Raw genomic sequence first — 20,846 nt, forward strand, 5'->3', positions numbered from 1 at the left:
TCAGAGTGAGCGAGTGTCAGTGTGAGCGAGTGTCAGAGTGATGGAGTGTCAGAGTGAGGGAGAGTCAGAGTGAGCGAGTGTCAGAGTGATGGAGTGTCAGAGTGAGGGAGTGTCAGAGTGAGGGAGAGTCAGAGTGACGGAGTGTCAGAGTGACAGAGTGAGCGAGTGTCAGTGTGAGCGAGTGTCAGAGTGACGGAGTGAGCGAGTGTCAGAGTGAGCGAGTGTCAGAGTGAGCGAGTGTCAGAGTGAGCGAGTGTCAGTGTGAGCGAGTGTCAGAGTGATGGAGTGTCAGAGTGAGGGAGAGTCAGAGTGAGCGAGTGTCAGAGTGAGGGAAAGTCAGAGTGAGGGAGTGTCAGAGTGAGCGAGTGTCAGAGTGAGGGAGTGTCAGAGTGATGGAGTGTCAGAGTGAGGGAGTGTCAGAGTGAGGGAGAGTCAGAGTGAGGGAGAGTCAGAGTGAGCGAGTGTCAGTGTGAGCGAGTGTCAGAGTGATGGAGTGTCAGAGTGAGGGAGAGTCAGAGTGAGGGAGTGTCAGAGTGAGGGAGAGTCAGAGTGATGGAGTGTCAGAGTGAGGGAGAGTCAGAGTGAGGGAGAGTCAGAGTGAGGGAGAGTCAGAGTGATGGAGTGTCAGAGTGAGGGAGAGTCAGAGTGAGGGAGAGTCAGAGTGAGGGAGAGTCAGAGTGAGGGAGTGTCAGAGTGAGGGAGAGTCAGAGTGAGGGAGAGTCAGAGTGAGGGAGAGTCAGAGTGAGGGAGTGTCAGTGTGAGCGAGTGTCAGAGTGAGGGAGTGTCAGAGTGAGGGAGTGTCAGAGTGAGGGAGAGTCAGAGTGAGGGAGTGTCAGAGTGAGGGAGTGTCAGAGTGAGGGAGTGTCAGAGTGAGGGAGTGTCAGAGTGAGGGAGAGTCAGAGTGAGGGAGTGTCAGAGTGAGGGAGTGTCAGAGTGAGGGAGTGTCAGAGTGAGGGAGAGTCAGAGTGAGGGAATGTCAGAGTGAGGGAGTGTCAGAGTGATGGAGTGTCAGAGTGAGGGAGTGTCAGAGTGAGGGAGAGTCAGAGTGAGGGAGTGTCAGAGTGAGGGAGAGTCAGAGTGAGGGAATGTCAGAGTGAGGGAGTGTCAGAGTGAGGGAGTGTCAGAGTGAGGGAGAGTCAGAGTGAGGGAATGTCAGAGTGAGGGAGTGTCAGAGTGAGGGAGTGTCAGAGTGATGGAGTGTCAGAGTGAGGGAGTGTCAGAGTGAGGGAGAGTCAGAGTGAGGGAATGTCAGAGTGAGGGAGTGTCAGAGTGAGGGATTGTCAGAGTGAGGGAGAGTCAGAGTGAGGGAATGTCAGAGTGAGGGAGTGTCAGAGTGATGGAGTGTCAGAGTGAGGGAGTGTCAGAGTGAGGGAGAGTCAGAGTGAGGGAGTGTCAGAGTGAGGGAGAGTCAGAGTGAGGGAATGTCAGAGTGAGGGAGTGTCAGAGTGATGGAGTGTCAGAGTGATGGAGTGTCAGAGTGAGCGAGTGTCAGAGTGAGGGAGAGTCAGAGTGAGGGAGTGTCAGAGTGAGGGAGTGTCAGAGTGAGGGAGAGTCAGAGTGAGCGAGTGTCAGAGTGAGGGAGAGTCAGTGTGAGCGAGTGTCAGAGTGACGGAGCGTCAGAGTGATGGAGTGTCAGAGTGAGGGAGTGTCAGAGTGAGGGAGTGTCAGAGTGAGGGAGTGTCAGAGTGACGGAGTGCCAGAGTGACAGAGTGACGGAGTGTCAGAGTGAGGGAGTGTCAGAGTGAGGGAGAGTCAGAGTGAGGGAGAGTCAGAGTGACGGAGTGTCAGAGTGACAGAGTGAGGGAGTGTCAGAGTGAGGGAGAGTCAGAGTGAGCGAGTGTCAGAGTGAGGGAGTGTCAGAGTGAGGGAGAGTCAGAGTGACGGAGTGTCAGAGTGACAGAGTGAGGGAGAGTCAGAGTGAGGGAGTTGCAAACGTGCAGATATTAAAATGGAGGAGGAGGAAAGAGGGGAAATTCTGATTGGGAAGTTGTTCTTGCAGCAAAACCTCAATGCAGCGGAACACGAGATAAAACAGAAACACCCTGTGAAATAAACACTGAGGGGGGGACCTTCCCGTCCAGCCCACCACGGGAACTGTAGGTGGGGGTGAGGGAACCATGCAAATATCTGCAGACCCTGGGCGGAATTGTCCGGTTTCGGGCCAGCTGGAAAATCCCATCCTTAGTTCCAAAAGAGAACTTGGGATACAGAATAAATAAAAAAATCTTACAAACGATAATCCGATCTAGTTTAGAGTTTCTACTTAATGTCCTGGGACATTTACCCTCCATCGAAGATTTTGATTCTGGTGGGTTCTACTTGCTTGCTGGGATGCTCTTTGTTCACACTCGTCTCCATCCTCTCCCTCTCCTTGTCAAAGCTTCCTGCTGTTTTCCTTGCAATTCCATCGCTATCACACTGCGAAGATTCATACCATTTAATCTGGAAAAGGCAGATGGCGTTACGTTTGTTTTCTTATCTCGCTTGTCCGAGCACTGACACAAGCTTTTAACTCTTTATAGCTTGCTGATTCCTTCTTCGTCTAAAGGGACACGAGAGATGGAAAGGTCACCTTATCAAAGGTGCTGACAGGGAGTGGATGCCAAGAGGACGTTCCCTCCCGGCGGGGGAGATCGAGATACGGTTAGAAAATAACGGGTCCCTCCTATCAGACGGGGAGGAGGAGGAGGGGACGTCTTGTTGCAGAGGGAGTTTGGGATTCTCTTTCTCAGAGAGCAGTGGAGGCTGGGTCACCGTGTTGGACTGATTTTTGATTGACAAGGCGTTTGAGGGTTATGGCAGGAGTGGAGGTGGTGTGGGGATGGGTAGGGGAAATCATAGAAACCCTACAGTGCAGAAAGAGGCCATTCAGCCCATCGAGTCTGCACCGACCACAATCTCATCCAGGCCCTGCCCCCGTATCCTGCCATATTTTACCCTTTAACCTACACAATCAGGACTCTAAGGAACAATTTTAGCACGGCCAACCAACCTAACCCACACATCTTTGGACTGCAGGAGGAAACCGGAGCACCCGGAGGAAACCCGCGCAGACACAGGGAGAATGTGCAAACTCCACGCAGAGCAGTGACCCGAGCCGGGAATCGAACCCAGGTCCCTGGAGCTGTGAAGCAGCAGTGCTAACCCACTGTGCTGCCGTGCCGCCCAAGTGGGATTGTGTCCACAATCGGGTGAGCCAAGACCTTACCGAATGGCGGAGCAGGCCCAAAGGGGTAAATGGCCTTCTCCTGTTCCGGATTTTGAGGCTTCTATTTCTTACCACCTCCAGTTAAGAAGCGTATCTCACAGAAGGCGACTATTAGATTCATTGTGACCCCGTGCCAGCAACCTGACAGAAGAATTCGACTAATCCTGTTTCATATCTCTACCTGCGCAGCTCTGTAAATTGTTGCCCTCAAAACAGGGAAAGCAATCTCTTCTCCGAAATATTACCTGATTCCACCACCCAGTCGGGTTCCAGATCACAAATGGTGCTTAATAAATTCCCCCCAGCATCACCACCCTCCCAACCCCCCCCGCCCCGATCACCTAATGATCCCTCGAACATCAGAAATAGCCTCTCCTTACTAGATGCACCAAAGACTTTGAACCACTTTGCTACACTGCCCCATAACCTCCTCCCCCCACAGCAGAATAGCCCCAGCTTCTGCAGCCTGTCTACGCCAGCATTCTGATAAATCTAGGGTCCAGGGGTGGGATTTTCCGTCCACGCTCACCCCAGAACTGGAATACCCCTCCTGAGGTCAGTAGACCTTTACATTATCCACCTTGCACCCACCCCACGCCCGCTACGATTCCCGTGGCTGGTGAGACAAAAAACTCCCCCCACCAAATTTCGTCCCACGGAACTACGGAATCCCTCCAGTGCCCATTCGGCCCACCGAGTCGGCAATGACCCTCTGGGAAAAGCATCCCACCCAGGTCCTCCCTGTAACTTATCGTAGCCAAAGACCCGAATCTACACATCACTTCCAATAAATTGTGTCACCCAAGTGATAGATCAGAGTGAGTTACACACAGTAGAATCCCTACAGTACACAACAAGGCCATTTGGCCCATCAAGCCTGCACCGACCACAATCCCACCGAGACCCTAACCCCCCCCCCGCCATAAGCCCACATGTCTATCCTGCTAGTTCCCCTGATACTAAGGGGCAATTTAGCATGGTCAATCCACTTAACCTGCTCATCTCTAGGCTGTGGGAGGAAACAGGAACACCCAGAGGAAACCCACGCAGACACGGGGAGAATGTGCAAGCTCCACACACACACACACACACACACACACACACACACACAGTCACCCCAGGCCGGATTTGAACCCCGGGTGCCTGGCGCTGTGAGGCAGCAGCGCAGTTCCGAAGGCATGTAAGCCTAAGGATGGCAGATTTCCTGCCCTAAAGAGTACCCTGACTACTGAGACCAATTTCCAATGCCAGGTGGACTTAAATCCGAACAGCTGCAGTGGGATTTGAACCCATAACCCCCGTGGGCCTTTGGCTCAATGACATTAGCTCCACTCGCCATCTCCCCCTCGGATTGCCATGCAATCACTGCACGATTTTACAAGGGACTTGTGTACACCCTCCCTGGTTCTAACTACCCTTTAGAATGGGAAAATGAGAGTATTTGTAGCTTATCCTTACCCGAGCTAATCTTTGCTTCCAACTGCTGGAGGCCACTAGCTTCCCGGAACTGGGCCAGTTGACGGTGGACATGATGTATATCTCTCTGCTTGCCTTCTGCTTGGATCTCAGGAGCGCGAGGGCCATTTTGGTGGCAGTGCCAGGCGGGTTGGGGTTGTAGGAGCTGATGCACCAGGTGGCGTACATGGAGAGCTTGGGGGCGGTATGCTGGGCGTGGTTGGGCTTGGTGTAGTTCAGGAAGCACCAGCTGACGCTGGTGGAGCTGCGAAGGCTGGGGAACTGGAGGAACTGCTGGAGGTCGGCCACGTCGGACAGGAGGATGGTGCCCCCCACGACCGTGCCGCCCTGGCTGGCGGGCACCTGGACCAGCATGCTGATGGGGAACTTCTGGACCTGCTGGGTCTGGGAGTCGGGGGCGCCCTCGCTGGGCGAGGGGGGAGCTCGCTGGGGGCTGTCGGCGTCGGCGCTCTCCAAGGGCTCCATGTCGCTGCACTGGCCCGGGAAGAGGCGCTCCTCGGAGGGGATGGACTCCAGGCTCTGGAGGCTGTATCGCTGTGACGAGGGGGAGGAGGGTAATGGGGAGGACCTCCCCTCTTTCAGTTCGGTGGTACAGGACTGCCGCACCAGTTGCGGTTTGGCCGGCTTGGCAGCACTCGAGACGTTTGACTCGTGGAGGCTCAGCTTCTCCAGCATCTGGCCACAGATCTTCTCCTCCTTGATCCTCTTCTGCTGCTTGGTCTCCATGAACAGCTCCAGGCTGCTGGCGGGGGACAGCATTCGCTTACTCCCTCCGATGGACGAGGAACTGTCCGTGCTCCCCAGGCTCAGGCTCAGGGGCACCGAGACCTCGATCTTGCCCGCCATCGAGGGGGGCAGCTTCCACTGCGGGTACTGCAGCAGTCCTCGCCGCTGGGCAGCCAGCACGTGCGCCAACTCCTGGCCCATGCCCTGCACGGCCGTGGTGCTCACCAGCGTGCCCTTGGGCAGGTAGTCCTCCACCTTGCAGATCACGATGGCGTTGTTGTTGCCGCCGGACGGGCGGGAGCCCAGGACGTGCGAGACGCTGGTGTACATGACGCTGCCGTAGGTGGGCACGTTGGCCTGAATCCTAACCGGCACCAGCAGCGACGGCGAGGGCCGCATGGCCCCCGAGCCCGGAGCCACCATGACCTCGGGAACTCGCGGTCCCGCCACGTTCACCAGCCCCCCGCTGCGGTCTTGCTGGAACTTGGCCCGGCGGTTCGGGGAGTGCTGAGGGGAGGCGCGGGGCGAGGAGGGCGGGTGATCCTTGTCCCTCGAACCTGCTCGGCTCTGGAGTCGTCTCTCGGCCGGCGGGCCTGGCTGGTGGGCGGGGAAGGCTTCGCTCGAGCTTGACGGGTGCAACGGGATGCCCGGAGGGTAGGGAGGCAGAATAACCGCCCGCTGGGGGGCGTAAAGGTCAGAGGGCGCCGGCTCCGTGCCGCCGGGAGGGATCAGGTGCCCCGGCCCCGGGACCGAAATCTCGCCGGGAGGCTGGGCGAGGATGTAGGGGATGGGTTGTTGGTGGTGACGGAAGAGGTGCCACAGCTGATGTAGCTCGGGTTGAGGGTCACCGGGCAGCTGGCAAACCGGAGACCCGCACGCCACCTTGTGGCCATCGTCCGGCGGCACCGGAGACAGAGAGTGGTGGCGAGGGCCCCGGGCACCGGCCGGGCAGGCTTGGCCAATCTGCATCGGCTCCGCCGCGTCCTGGCCATGGTCCAGCTGGGGGTTCTCGGAATACTGGCTGAGAGAGGCCTGGCGCACCAGGAAGCACTTCCGCCGTTCCTTGACGACGGGCGAGGAGGCCCGTAAGGGGGGGGCCGCCCCCGGGCCCCCGGACAGGTTGCCGTAGTCGAAGGATTTGCTGCGGATCTCCGCCACCTCCGTGTAGGGCTGGCACGGGGCTTGCTCCGAGGCCGAGCGCCTCATCTCCTTCTGCTGCTGGTGGAGCAGATCCAGGGAGCTGATCCCGTACGGCACCGTCAGGTACTCCGCCGCCTTGCTGGCGTCCTCCATCTTGGCGGAGGCCGCAGGCTTCAGGGCCTCCTCTCTCTCCAGCGAGAGGGAGAAGCTGGAGCTGTGGGACCAGTTGCTGTCCTGGCTGGGGCTCCGGGACAGGGTGCCGGACTCCAGGCTGGATTCCCCGGACGAGTACTCCAGGTCCGCCAGCCGCAGCCTCTTCTTCTTGGGCGGGAGCTTCTCTGCGGGCAGCTGGGACAGGGTCTCGCTCCTCTGGGGCCACTGGAACTCCTCCGCCATCTTCTCGGGCTCCTTGGCGGGCGTCTCCTGCTCCTTCTCCGGCTTGTCCGGCTCCTCCGTCACGCGGATCTCGGGCACCTGGATGTTGTGTTGGCGCACCAGCTTGGGCGGCAGCTGGGGCTGCGGGGTCGGCGGGCCGGCCTGGTGCTCGGCGGCCTCCGGCTGGCCCGGCGCCAGCTCCCCGCCGGCCGTCGGAGCGTCGCCCGGCCCGGGGTGCTGGGCCGGGATCAGGTCCGCGGACTCGGAGCGCTCGAAGGAGCTGGGCCGGCTCAGGGAGTTGGTGTGCTGGATGACGGAGATCTCGTTGCCCGTCGCCCTGCGGCTGGCGTCCGGCTTGCCCTGCGGCGAGTTGGGCCAGGGCTCGGCGGAGCCCTGGGCCTCCTCCGGCCCGTGGGGCTCCCCCGCCTCCGCTTTCCTGCGGAACTCCGGCGGAAGGCCGCCCCCCGAGTCCTTGGAGGGGCCGTGGAAACCGGGGGCGGCCGTGGCGGAGACGGAAACGGTCCTGGGGGCCGGCTCCTGGTCAAGGGGGGCGCACTCCACTTTACAGTCGCCCATCGAGGCCAGAGATGTGGTGGAGCCGCTGTACTGGCTGCTGTAACCGCTGGGAAGGTCCTCCTCATCTCCCACACTCTTCTCCTTCCTCCTCTTCCTGAAGGGTAAGTTCTCCAGCCCTTGGCCAGCCTTGTAGGGCACGGCCTGCGAGTGGGGCCTGTACTCCGGGCAGCCCTCGCCGGACGGCCTGGGGAGCGTCGCGTTCACCCGGGGCCCGTGCAGCTGGGAGCAGTAGAACTTCCTGTGGGCCTCGAAGTTGTCCCAGATTTGGTACTTGATCCCGCAGATTTCGCACTCGTACACCGAGCCCTTGCCCGGCTGACTTTTCCTCACCAGGGGCGAGGGGTCCCCGTCGCCGGCCTCGCCCTCCTCCAGCTTGGCGGTGCCCACCACCAGCTGGGGGCTCTTGAGGAGGCCGTGGGCCTGATCCGCCTCGTCGGGCGTCCCGCCCGGGGGCGGGTGCCCCTCCAGCCCGGTGAAGAGCTCGATGGCGGTTTGCCGCTTTAGCATGCGCTGGTGCGACAGCCCGACCGAGCCAGGGTGGAAGACGTCGTCGGAGCCAGTCATCCTCTCATCGAAGGAGTGGCTTCCCCTCAGCACCTGGGGGACACTCAGCCCGTTTCCTGAAGATATCGGCATTGAGTTGCTTCTGATGAGCGGCGCGCTGTCAGCCATATCCGAAGGGATGCCCAAAAGTTCCTTCTCTGCGGCTATCAGGGACTCACCGACGTTGCCATGGAGGGAGCCTCCGCAGTAGGCCTTCACCTCGCTCCCAGGGTGCCCCATTAACGCCTGCTGCTTCTGCAGCTCGGTGCTGTCTCCCCGGTACAGCGAGAACTTCCTGGGCTTGACGGTGTTGAGCTGGCTGGGGTCCACCAGCACCTCATTGTGCGTGATCAGCTGGATGATGTGCTCCTCGATGAACTTCTCGATGTCGGGTTTGGTGTTGGAGATGGCGACCGGGCTCTCCTTCTCCTTGAAGCCCATGAGCGGCGGTTCCTGGGTCACCATGCTCGCCGCCAGAGACCTCGGGGCCAGCCGGGCAAACTTGCCGAAGATGATCTCGGCGTAAGACTTGGCGTTGGTGTTGGGGGGGCTGATCTGCTGCTCTGCGCTTTCGGAGCGGGAGAAGTAGCCTGAGTCCGTGCTGCCCTTACTGTGGGGGCTTAGCAGGTTGAGGGACTGATCGCTGTCCTGACCTCTCTTCTCACTCAACCTCAGTGCAAGCCTCTGTTTAATGGTGTGCGGGCCGCCATATTTCCAAACCACGCCCGGACTCTGGGAGGGCTCCGTTTTGATGAACTGCGGGCTTTCCGTCGGGGGTTTAGTCCCTCCTTTTGGGACGATCAAAATGGGCACTTTCATTGGCCCCGCTGACGGCTCCTCACTGAAAACGTCGGAGTCGGAGCTGTACTTCTGCCCGATCTGCCCCAGCATCCCCCGCTCGGCTTTGGGAGAGTAGCACGGAACGATCTTCCCGTCCTCGGCAACCTCGGACTCTGGCGCCGCTCGCAAGGGCAGCCGCTTGTTGATGCCGATCTCCTCGTCCGTGTCCGTGCTCTCGTCGCCCTCCGAGTGAAGCTCGGCCTCCTCCCCGGTCGCCGCCGGGTCCGTGTCCGACCGGCACGCAGCCTCGGCCTCCGCCACCGAGACCAGGCCGGCCTTGATGGCGTGGGCGTGCGACTTGCGGTGCTTGTACAGGTTGCTCTTGGTCTTGAAGGAGAAGCCGCAGGGGGCGCAGGGGTAGGGCCGCTCGCCCGTGTGCGAGCGGATGTGCTTCTTTAGCACGCTGGGCTTGGCGCACGCCCGCCCGCAGTACTGGCAGATGTGCTTGCCTGGCTTCTTAGGCCTCTTCTCTCTCCGCAAGGCCTCGTCCCGCGATCCGAGCAGTGCCTGGGAGTAGTGCCGGTAACCGGGCGGGAGGGGGCCCCCGCTCTTCTTGCTTAGCCCCACGCCGACGTGATGCTGCTGGTGTTGGTGGTGTTGGTGGTGTTGGTGTTGGTGGTGGTGGTGGTGGTGGTGGTGGTGGTGGTGCGGCCGGTGCTGAAGAGGGTGGTAGGCCTCAGGCCGGCCGCCCTCCATCTGCCCCGCCAAGGGCTGCCAGGCGCGGCCTTCCGAGCCCGGCTCCGCGGTGGACGTGGGCAGGTAGCCCGGGTGCCCGGCTTGGTGGGGGAAGTGGGGGAAGGAGTGGGCGTAGTGGTGGTAGGGGTTACCCAGCAGGTGGCGGTGCTGCTGTGGGGCCTCGGCAGGGAGCTGGATCTTGGGCGGGTAGTAAGGCTGCCTTGGCCCCGTGCTGCCAACCTGGCCGGAATCTGGTGCCAGCCTTTGCCCCACCTGTTCGGAGAAAGTGCCCGGTTGCATGGAGGACAGATCCTGGCTGCCTTGACCCGCAGGGCCTGTGTCCTCAGCTGTAGCATGTTTCGATTCCATCTTTATCAGGACGGTAGTAAGTGCCAGATTGCCAAGGCTGTGGAGAGGCACATCAGCTGCATCTACAGCTGGGCCTGCTGACGTCCTGAGGTTGACATTTCCCAGGAGTGGGTATCATGGACACAAACGATCGCTGGATCCGAAGAGAGTGCTTTTCTGAACATCAAATAGAAGTGTGCGCAATCACAGAGCTCCCTACATTCCACACCCTGCTGCTTTCCTCTGCGAGTTACCAAAGTGCGGGGCAGGTTCCTGCAGACAAATTCGAGCTACTTCCCTGGCTGCAGACAGCTGGAAACCTTTGCTTTCAATCGCTTTGCCTTTTCCATTATAAAGCGGCCGCCGTCTCAACAGGCGCCGTGAGGCGCAAACGCCGCCACCTCTCGCCTCAGTCCCTGCGGCATCGCCAGATCCTGGGAGGCACAGAAATTCGGAAAGGCCCCCCCCCCTCCCCCTGGCTCTCGTCCTGACCTCGGCGTCCTGCTGAACACGTGGACGGGATCGGAAACTTTTGGGGGTCTCAGGAGGGTTTTAACGGCTTCCTAAAGAAGGAAAACAAAAAGAGGAAAATGTTAAGTAACGATCCCCAGTGAACGTTTCGATACTTAAATATGTAGGAATGGGATCTACAGATTGAGCTAGCCATCATAAGACCATAAGAGCAGAATTAGGCCACTCGGCCCATCGAGTCTGTTCCGCCATTCAATCATGGCTGATATTTTTCTCATCCCCATTCTCCTGCCTTTTCCCCATAACCCCTGATCCCCTTATTAATCAAGAACCTATCTATCTCTGTCTTAAAGACACTCAATGACCTGGCCTCCACAGCCTCCTGTGGCAAAGAGTTCCACAGATTCAGCTGGGTTTTGCTGGCAGCGGGCACACTTCTGATTCAGAAGGGCCCATGGCTACAAATCCCACCTCAGGAGACTTGAACATTTGAACCCCGAGCAAGAGTCGGCCATTCAAGCCTAGCCCCCCCCTGTTGAATAAGGACATGACCCAACTTGGATCATAACTACATCATCTGCCCAAAACCCTTCGCTCCATCCTGGTTGAGAAATTGGCCTAGTTTGGCCCTCAGTGGCCCAGCCTGCACGGCTCTCTGAGGAATTCCACTGGGAACGCCTCTACTTTCTCAGGAAGCTAAGGGAATTTGGCATGTCAGCTGTGAATCCCATCAACCTTTACATATACACCATAGAACATAAGAACATAAGAAATAGGAGCAGGAGTAGGCCATCTAGCCCTTCGAGCCTGCCCCGCCATTCAATAAGATCATGGCTGATCTGTCGTGGCTCAGTTCCACATTCCCGCCCTCTCCCCATAACCCTTAATCCCCTTGCTTATCAAAAACCCATCAACCCGCGTCTTAAAAATATTTAGCGAGGCAGCCTCCACCACTTCAACGGGCAGAGAATTCCAGAGATTCACCACCCTTTGAGTGAAGAAGTTCCTCCTCAACTCCGTTCTAAACCGCCCCCCTTTTATCTTGAGGCTGTGTCCCCTAGTCCTACTGTCTTTTTTGAGCGGGAAGAGTCTTTCCACCTCTATCCTATCCATCCCATTCATCATCTTATAAGTCTCAATGAGATCTCCCCTCATTCTTCTAAACTCTAACGAGTACAAGCCCAGTTTATTCAGCCTCTCCTCATAGCTCAACCCCCTCAACTCCGGTATCAGCCTAGTAAACCTCCTCTGCACTCCCTCCAAGGCCAAAATATCTTTGCGCAGGTGCGGCGCCCAAAACTGCACACAGTACTCCAGCTGCGGCCTCACCAATGCCCTATACAGCTGCAGCAAGACCTCCCTACTTTTATATTCAATCCCCCTCGCTATGAAGGCCAGCATCCCATTCGCCTTCCTGACCACCTGCTGCACCTGCAAGCTGGTTCTGGTTGTATCACAGCTTGGTATGGCTGGGTACAGTGCCACCATGCTGCCCATTGCATCGTACGTTCAAGACTGAGATACAGTAAGAAGCCTCACAACACCAGGTTAAAGTCCAACCAATTTATTTGACAGTAAACCCACAAGCTTTCGGGGTTCGCCCCTTCGTCGGGTGAGTGGAGAGTTCACCTGACGAAGGGGCAAACCCCGAAAGCTTGTGGGTTTACTATCAAATAAATTGGTCGGACTTTAACCTGGTGTTGTGAGGCTTCTCACTGTGTTTACCCCAGTCCAACGCCGGCATCTCCACATCAAGACTGAGATAGACAGGTTGTTAATTAGTAAGGGAATCAAGGTTATGGGGATGAGGCAGGAAAGTGGAGATGAGGATTATCACATTAGGGTGGCACCGAGGAGTGGTTAGCACTACTGCCTCACAGCGCCAGGGTCTGGTCTCAGGTCACTGTCTGTGCGGATTCTGGTCTCGGGTCACTGTCTGTGCGGAGTTTGCACGTTCTCCCCGTATCTCTGCGTGGGTTCCCTCTGGGTGCTCCGGTTTCCTCTCACATGTGGATTTGCCACGCTAATTGCCTCTTGGTGTCCAAAGAAGTGTATGTTAAGTGGGTTAGCCACAGTAAACAGAAATAGGGTGGGGAGAGGGTCTGGGTAAGATACTCTATCAGAGAGCTGGTTCAGACTCGATGGGCCGAATGGCCTCTTCTGTACCATAGGGATTCTATGATTCATCAGTAATGATCTGATTGAATAGCAGAACAGGCTTGATGTACTGAATGGACTACTTCTGCTCCTGTGTCCAATGGTCAAAGATTCTCATTTTACGTGACTGAGGTTAGAGCTGGCTTGTGACAATGCCCGGGATTTCGTCCCACACCTAAGCCCTCAATTATACATCAGAGAACCTCGACAGTACAAAAGGAGGCCATTCGGCCCTCAGATTGGTGCCAGCCACAATCCCACCCAGGCCCTAATCTCGTAACCTCACACATCTACCTTGCTGATCCCCCTATCACTAGGGTCAGGTTAGCATGGCCAATCCACCCATACATCTTCAGACTGTGGGAGGAGACTGGAGCACCTGGAGGAAGCCCATACAGACGGGGGGGGGAGAACGTGCAAACTCCACACAGACAGTGACCTGAGGCTGGAATTGAGCCCAGGTCCCCGGCGCTATGAGGCAACAATGTTAACCACTGTGCCACCGTGCCAACCACATGTTCCAATTCTTAACGTTAACGTCTATCATCTTGATAAATCTGTCAGTAGCAAACGAATTTTAGTAATCTTTTATCTATTTGTTGGAAAATTCAGTTTCTCTACACTAAACCCAATCCTTTATCAGGATGGTGCAGTTTCTCTGGCAAGGGTTAAACACCGTGCTTGTCAGAACATGCTTTACAATTGTGGATGGTTTTCGGAGACTGAACATAATCGGTTAGACAGACAGGCACCTATGTTCTTGTCGGGTGATGAATAATTAAACCACAGATTCTCAATAAATAAATGCTGCCCAAAATCTCACACACACAAATTCCCAAATAAAACTCCTTTTCGAAATAACCTGCCTTGGACGTACTTCCAATCAGACGACGCATAATGTACAAAACACGCACAGAGCAGCTGATTACAGAGGGTCGGGGCAGGGGTTGGGGGGGGTGGTGCAGGATTGGGGGGAGAGTGGGAATTGTTGGGGGGGGGGGTGGTAAGGCTGAGGGCAGGAGAGGGAGTGGGTGGAATTCTACAGCCCAGGATCCAGGCTGCTGAAGGCGCACCCCCTCAGTGGTGATGTGACACACACTGGAGGTCAGGACCAGAGGGGGTACTGAGATCTCGGAGCGCTGGAGGGCTGCAAAAGGTTACAGAGATGGGGTTCAATGTTTCTCTCTCCTACTGCTACTGGATATCATAGAGTCGTAGAGTTTTGCAACAAGGAAACAGGCCCCTCGGTCCAATTCATCCATGCCGTCCAGTTTTTACCACTAAGCTAGTCCTAATTGCCCAAGTTTGGCCCATATCCCTCTATACCCATCTTATCCATGTAACTGTCTAAATACTTCTTAAACGGCAAAATTGTACCTGCCTCTACTACTACCTCTGGCAGCTTGTTCCAAACACTCAACACCCTCTGTATGAAAAAATGCCCCTCTAGACTGTTTTGCATCTCACCACTCTCTACCTTAAACATACGCCCTCTAGTTTTAGACTCCCCTACCTTTGGGAAAAGATGTTGACTATCTCACTGATCTATGCCTCTCATTATTTTATAGATCTCTATAAGATCGTCCCTAAGCCTTCTACTCACCAGGGAAAATGTCTCAGTCTATCCAGCCTCTCCTTAAAACTCAAACTATCAAGTCCTGGTAACATCCTAGTAATTTTTTTCTGCACCATACTATCTAACCTTAAATCACACAGTACTTATTTTTGACTGGGCACCTTCCCTGATGCTCCACCTGTATCGTTCCAGCGCTTTGTGTCCTTACCCTTAGGTTAATAGGAGCTGCACTGTGATAGGGTGGGTTTGATAGACGTTCAATGCCAGTCCTAACAGGACAATCCTTTTTTGATAGGTCAACTCCAAATACCTCGCTGTTTCATCCCATTCCCCAACTCCTTCTCTCTCCAGAAGCATATCTAGAACAGCTTTTACAAAGACCTGTCTCTCTCTACAACAACGTGAATTGGAATCAGGAGGTTTTGGGGACTACCAGAATCCATAACCTAAACATGAACCTGATTTCCCTATCTGCTCCTGACTTCCTGATTTTCATAGAATACCTACGGTGTAGAAGAAGGCCATTCAGCCCATCGTGTGTGTATCAACTACAGTTGCACCTAGGCCCTATCCCCATAACCCCCGGACACTTTGGGACAACTCAGCATGGTCAATCCACCTAACCTGCACATCTTTGGACTGTGGAAGGAAACCGGAGCGCCCAGAGGGAAACCCACGCAGACACGGGGAGAATGTGCAAAGACAGCGACCCGAGTCGAGAATCAAACCTGGGTCTCTGGTGCGACGAGAAGTTCAATTTGGACCATCTCAAAGTCTCTAAACTATGGAGGATAACTGCCCAGACTGATAGTCTGCCTCTCCCTGTACGTCCCGAGCATTTGTGGTTTCCGTGCTTGCAACATTGAACATATATAACCCAGGGAGAGGAAATGATCCCAGATAAAACAGCAGATTTCAAGGAATTCCACAACAAAGGAAGTGTTTAACAGGTCCCTTTGTTGGAATGTGAGGATCGAGAACAAAGGATGCATTTGAGTGAGGTCAAAGTGAACGCAGAAACCCTTCAGGCAACAGCTCAACACGTCTGAATGTGGGTTACACCTACTGTACCAAAACAAGTCATAGAGACCGTGATTGTTCGATCTCCAACTCTCATTATCTCCCCACCTCCAAATACAGTCCCGTCTGTGGAAAGACAAGGAGGTAGCCGTATAAAAATCTCTCAGTAAGACAAAGGCAAAACACTGCGAATGCGGGAATTGGAAGCAAAAGCTGGGAAATCTCAGCAGGTCTGACAGCATCTGTGGAGAGAATAGAATCAAATGTTTCGAGTCTGGATGACACATTGTCAGAGCTCTCACAGGTTACTTATCTTTCAATCTCAGTTTAGAAATGTTTAATTGATGCCTTGCCTCAACAGCTTTTTGGGGAAGAGTCCAATAAAGATTTCCATCATCCTTTGGCTTGCTGCCCCTCCTGAACACCTAACTCTGGTCTCCTCCACCAGAGGAAGTAAATTTCTCTCTATACACAACCAATCATGTCCTTAAATTATTTTAAATACCTCAGTCAGACTGCTCCTTAATCATCTCTAATCCAGACAACGCAAGCTATGTCCACACAGCCTGCACTTAACCCTTTAAGCCCTGGAATCCTCAGAAGAGATGTACGCCTGCAGAGATAGGGATCAGTATCTCACTGTGGGTCAGGGTCAAGGCACACGTCATTGTTTCGCTCTGTTACATACACCACACACACACACAAGGCTGTGCTCTGAACCAACAAGGAAGTGATATTCAGTGAGATAATGATGGGACAGCCCACTATTGTCATTCCACCAAGCCAGACCAAACCAGCAGCCCCGGAACCACAGTCGCATTTATTTTTCACGTGTGTGCCAGCTGGGGCACTTTCACCTCTGACTCACCAAGGTTCAGGGTTCAAATCATACTGCTGACCTCCTGCACAGAAATGAAAGCTGACAATCTACACCAGTGCTGCCCTCTCTCCGTGTCCACACACCAGTCCGAATTAAAATAAGTTTTATTTAAGTTTAACTTTATTTATTCATTAGTGTCACAAGCAGGCTGACATTAACACTGCAATGAAGGTACTGCGAGAATCCTCTAATCGCCACACTCTGGCGCCTGTTCAGGGACACAGTGGCACAGTTTACACACTGTGCCTCACAGCACCAGGGTGTCGGGTCTGATTCCCAGCTTGGGTCACTGTCTATGTGGAGTTTACACATTCTCCCTGTGTCTGCGTGGGCTTCCTCTGGGTACTCCAATTTCCTCCAGCAGTCTGAAAGATGTGCTGGTTAGGTGCATAGACCCGAACAGGCGCTGGACTGTGGCAACTAGGGGAATTCCACAATAACTTCATTGCAGTGTTAATGTAAGCCTTACTTGTGACTAACAAATATGCTTTACTTTACTTACACTGAGGGAGAACTTAGCATGGCCAATTCTAAGCAGCATGTCTTTCGGACAGTGGGAAGAAACTGGAGCACCTGGAGGAACCCAGGCAGACACGGGGAGAACATGCAGACTCTGCACAGTCACCCAAACCAGGAATTGAACCCAGGTGCCAGGCACAGTGAGGCAGTAATGCTAACCACTGTGCCAAGCCCCCGGAAATCCACAGCAAAATAAATCCACAATTCAATTATTGCTTCCCAAATTAACTTGGTCAGAGTACAGGACGAGTAAGTTAAAGGCTTCAACTGATGATCTCATAGAGCCATAGAGGTCTACAGCATGGAAACAGGCCCTTCGCTCAACTTGTCCATATCACCCCTTTTTTTTAACTCCTAAGCCAGTCCCAATTGCCCGCATTTGGCCCATATCCCTCTATACCCATCTTACCCATGTAACTGCATAAACGCTTTTTTTAAAAGACAGAATTGTACCTGCCTCTGCTACTACATCTGGCAGCTCATTCCAGACACTCACCATTCTCTGAATGAAAATATTTGCCCCTCTGGACTCTTTTGTATCTTTCCCTTCTCACCTTAAACCTACGCCCTCTAGTTTTAGACTCCCCTACCTTTGGGAAAAGACATTGACTATCTAGCTGATCTATGCCCATTATTATTTTATAGATCTCTATAAGATCACCACTCAGCCTCCTACACTCCAGGGAAAAAAGTCCCAGTCTATCCAGCCTCTCCTTATAATTCAAACCACCAAGTCCCGGTAGCATCCTAGTAAATCTTTTCTGCACTTTTTCCAGTTTAATAGTATCCTTTCTATAACGGGGTGACCAGAACTGTACACAGTATTTGAGGTGTGGCCTTAACAATGACTTGTACAACTTCAACAAGACATCCCAAATTCTGTATTTAGTGTTCTGATCAATGAAACCAAGCATGCCGGATGCCTTCTTCACCACTGTGTCCACCTGTGACTCCACTTTCAAGGAGCTATGAACCTGTACCCTTAGACCTCTTTGCTCTACAAGTCTCTTTCTAATGCTTGATAATTAAGTGACCAAGTCCTGCCCTGGATCGATCTCTCAAAATGCATCACCTCACATTTATCTAAATCATCTCCACCTGCCATCCGTCAGCCCACTGGCCCAATTGATCAAGATCCCATTGCAGTCAGAGATAACCTTCTTCACTGTCCACTATCCCACCAATCATGGTGTCATCTGCAAATTTGCTAACCATGCCTCATAAGTTTTTATCCAAATCATTGATATTTAATGACAAATAACGTGGACCCAGCACTGATCTCCAAGGCACACCTCTTGTCACAGGCCTCCAGTTTAAAAAAACAACCCTCTACAACCACCTCTGGCTTCTGTCATCAAGCCAATTTTGTATCCATTTAGATACCTCACCCTGGATCCCATGAGATTTAACCTTATGCAACAACCTACCATGTGGTACCTTGCCAAAGGCCTTGCTAAAGTCCATGTAGACAACATCAACTGAACTCCCTCATCTAGCTTCTTGGTTACCCCTTCAAAAAACTCAATCAAATTTGTGAGACATGATTTTCCACTTATAAAGCCATGCTGACTGTCCCGAATCAGTCCTTGCATCTCTAAATGCCTGTAGATCCTGTCTCTCAAAATATCTTCTAACAATTTACCCACTACAGATGTGAGGCTCGCTGGCCTGTAGTTCCCAGGCTTTTCCCTGCAGCCTTTTTTAAACAAAGGCACAACATTTGCCACTCTCCAATGTTCAGACACCTCACTTGTGACTATCGATGATTCAAATATTTCTGTGAAGGGACCTGCAACTTCTTCCCTAGTCTCCCACAATGTTCTGGGATACACTTCACCAGGTTCTGGGGATTTATCTACTTTGATGTGCTTTAAGACTTCCAGCATCTCCTTCCCAATAATATGTACACTCCTCAAGACATCACTATTTATTTCCCCAAGTTCCCTAACATCCATGCTTTTCTCAACAGTAAATACTGATGAGAAATATTCATTTAGGATCTCATCCATCTCTTTTAGATCTGCACATAGATGATCTTGTTGATCCTTAAAAGACTCTACTCTCTCTCTTGTTACTCTTTGCCCTACATATAATTGTAGAAGCTCTCTGGATCCTTCTTTGCCTTACCTACCAAAACAATCTTGTGTCCCCTTTTTGCCCTCCTGATTTCTCACTTAACTCTACTCCTACACCCTCTATACTCTTCAAGGGACCCATTTGATCTCAGCTGCCTATGCATGTCATGTTCTTCCTTCTTCTTCTTGACCAAGGCCTCAATATCCCAAGTCAACCAGGGTTCCCTACTTCTACCAGCCTTGCCCTTCACTCTAACAGGAATGTGCTGACCCTGAACACTGGTTAACACACTCTTGAAAGCCTTCCACTTACCAGACGTCCCTTTGCCTTCCCACAGACTCCCCCATTTAACTGTTGAAAGTTCCTGCCTGATATCATCAAAGTTGGCCTAGTCCCAATTTAGAATTTTAACTTTTGGGTCAGACCTATCATTCTCCATAGCTATCTTAAAACTAATGGAATTATGGTCACTGGTCCCAAAGTGATCCCTCACTCACACTTCTGTCACCTACCCTTCCTTATCTCCCAAGAGGAGGTCAAGTTTTGCCCCCTCAGGCCATCCACAGACTGAATGAGAAATTCCTCCTGAATACACTCAACAAATTTCTCTCCATCCAAGCTTCCAATGCTGTTAGAAGCCTCTCATCCATCCTATTAGAAACTTGTCCCAGTCAATGTTGGGAAAGTTAAAATCCCCTGCTATTACCTCCCGATCTTTTGTTGGAGCTGTCTGTAATCTCCTTACATATTTGCTCCTCAATTTCCTGCCGACTATTTGGGGGCCTATAGTGCAACGCTATCAAAGTGATTTCCCCCTTCTTATTTCTCTGAAGACATAAATTCAAATTCCTCTACTGGAATCAAAAGCTGAACTCAATTACCAGTTTCCCTGTTGTAAGGTTGCAGGTTTGTGTCGAAATATTGACAAAAGACTACAACTTAGCTGGTTTAGAATGGCCAAGGTCTTAACAACTCCTGCACACCATGCCTATAGCCACACTGAAAGCTTCAAATTCTAATTCTGGATCACCAAAAACCTGTCCTGGTCCCCCCATGCTGACGCTATAATTAAGAAAGCCCACCAACTTTCTCAGAAGTTAAAGGAAATTTGGCATGTCAGCTGCGACCCTCACCAATGTTTATGGATTCACCATAAATGGATTCACCATTCTTTCTGGTTGCATCACAGCTTGATATGGTTCCTGCTCTGCCCAAGACTGCAAGGAACTACAAAATGTAGCCCAATCCATCACACAAACCAGCTTCCCTTCGACTCTGTCTACACTTCCCGCTGCCTCGGCAAAGCAGCCAGTATAATTAAGGACCCCACACACCCCGGACATTCTCTCTTCTACCTTTCTCTGTCGGGAAAAAGATACGAAAGTCTGAGTCACGTACCAACTGACTCAACAACAGCTTCTTCCCTGCTGCCATCAGACTTCTGAATGGACCTACTTTGCATTAAGTTGATCTTTCTCTACACCCTGGCTATGACTGTAACACTACATTCTGCACTCTTTCCTTTCCTTTCCTATGAACTGTATGTTTTGCCTGTGTAATGCACAAGAAACAATGCTTTTCATTGTATACTAATACATGTGACAATAATAAATCAAATCAAAATCAAATCAAACCACATTGGTGAAAACTCCTGTGTTACCAACATGTCACGCCCGATGAACAGGTCATGATAATATACACATGAAGACACATTCTTCACCCAGATTCTGTTATTTAGGAGATAATGTGAGAAGGTTGAGTTGGTGTAGGAGCTCTGACGGAACTGAATGTAGCAAGAGGATTGGGGGGCTGAATGGCCTTTTGCCACATTCCTAAAAATAATTCAATTTCAAGATGGCCAAGTGCTGACCGAAGGCAAGTGTTTTTCTCCCATTAACCGTCCGTACTTGGAAAGGATGCACATTCCAGTCAGTTGAAGGAGGAAGAAAGAGTGTATGAAAGAAATGCAGCAAAATCTGAAATTTGACTTAAACCTACACAAAGTTTAGCTGAGGATAGCTGCAGTTGTGGTTAGCTGTGTGAAATGGCCAGCGCATTCTTTCGCTCTTACGCGAAGAGCAGCTGAGTTCTTCAAAGAACCAATTTGGAGGGAATATGGAAGAAATTAGAAATGGAGTCAGGCTGTATCAAAATACAACAAGGGACTAATTGCGGATTCACACAAACTGCTTCTTAAAGCTGTCCTGTATTCTGACGTTCCTTATTAGGGACTTCTAACT

The 20,846-nt window shown here is 52.8% G+C and overlaps 1 protein-coding gene and 1 long non-coding RNA gene across 4 annotated transcripts in view; both read right to left on the minus strand.

Moving 5' to 3' along the window:
* hivep2a (HIVEP zinc finger 2a) overlaps positions 1–10,327 on the minus strand; it is a 33,410-nt gene extending 23,083 nt beyond the window's left edge. Inside the window, exons 1-2 of the mRNA XM_080200852.1 lie at positions 4,667–10,327; positions 2,285–2,442 (exon numbers count right to left, since the gene is read on the minus strand). Of these exons, the coding sequence (XP_080056978.1) occupies positions 2,285–2,442; positions 4,667–9,928 (5,420 nt within the window). The 5' untranslated portion in view covers positions 9,929–10,327. The remainder of the gene's footprint in view (positions 1–2,284; positions 2,443–4,666) is intronic.
* A 60-nt stretch (positions 10,328–10,387) lies between these two features.
* LOC145350653 (uncharacterized) overlaps positions 10,388–20,846 on the minus strand; it is a 205,565-nt gene continuing 195,106 nt past the window's right edge. For all 3 annotated transcript variants that reach the window (XR_013888240.1, XR_013888239.1, XR_013888241.1), the window contains exon 3: positions 10,388–10,470. This is a non-coding gene — a long non-coding RNA (uncharacterized LOC145350653). The remainder of the gene's footprint in view (positions 10,471–20,846) is intronic.

This window comes from Carcharhinus amblyrhynchos, chromosome 12, assembly GCF_965287045.1.
Source record: "Carcharhinus amblyrhynchos chromosome 12, sCarAmb.v2.hapA, whole genome shotgun sequence".
Classification (NCBI taxonomy): Eukaryota; Metazoa; Chordata; class Chondrichthyes; order Carcharhiniformes; family Carcharhinidae; genus Carcharhinus; species Carcharhinus amblyrhynchos.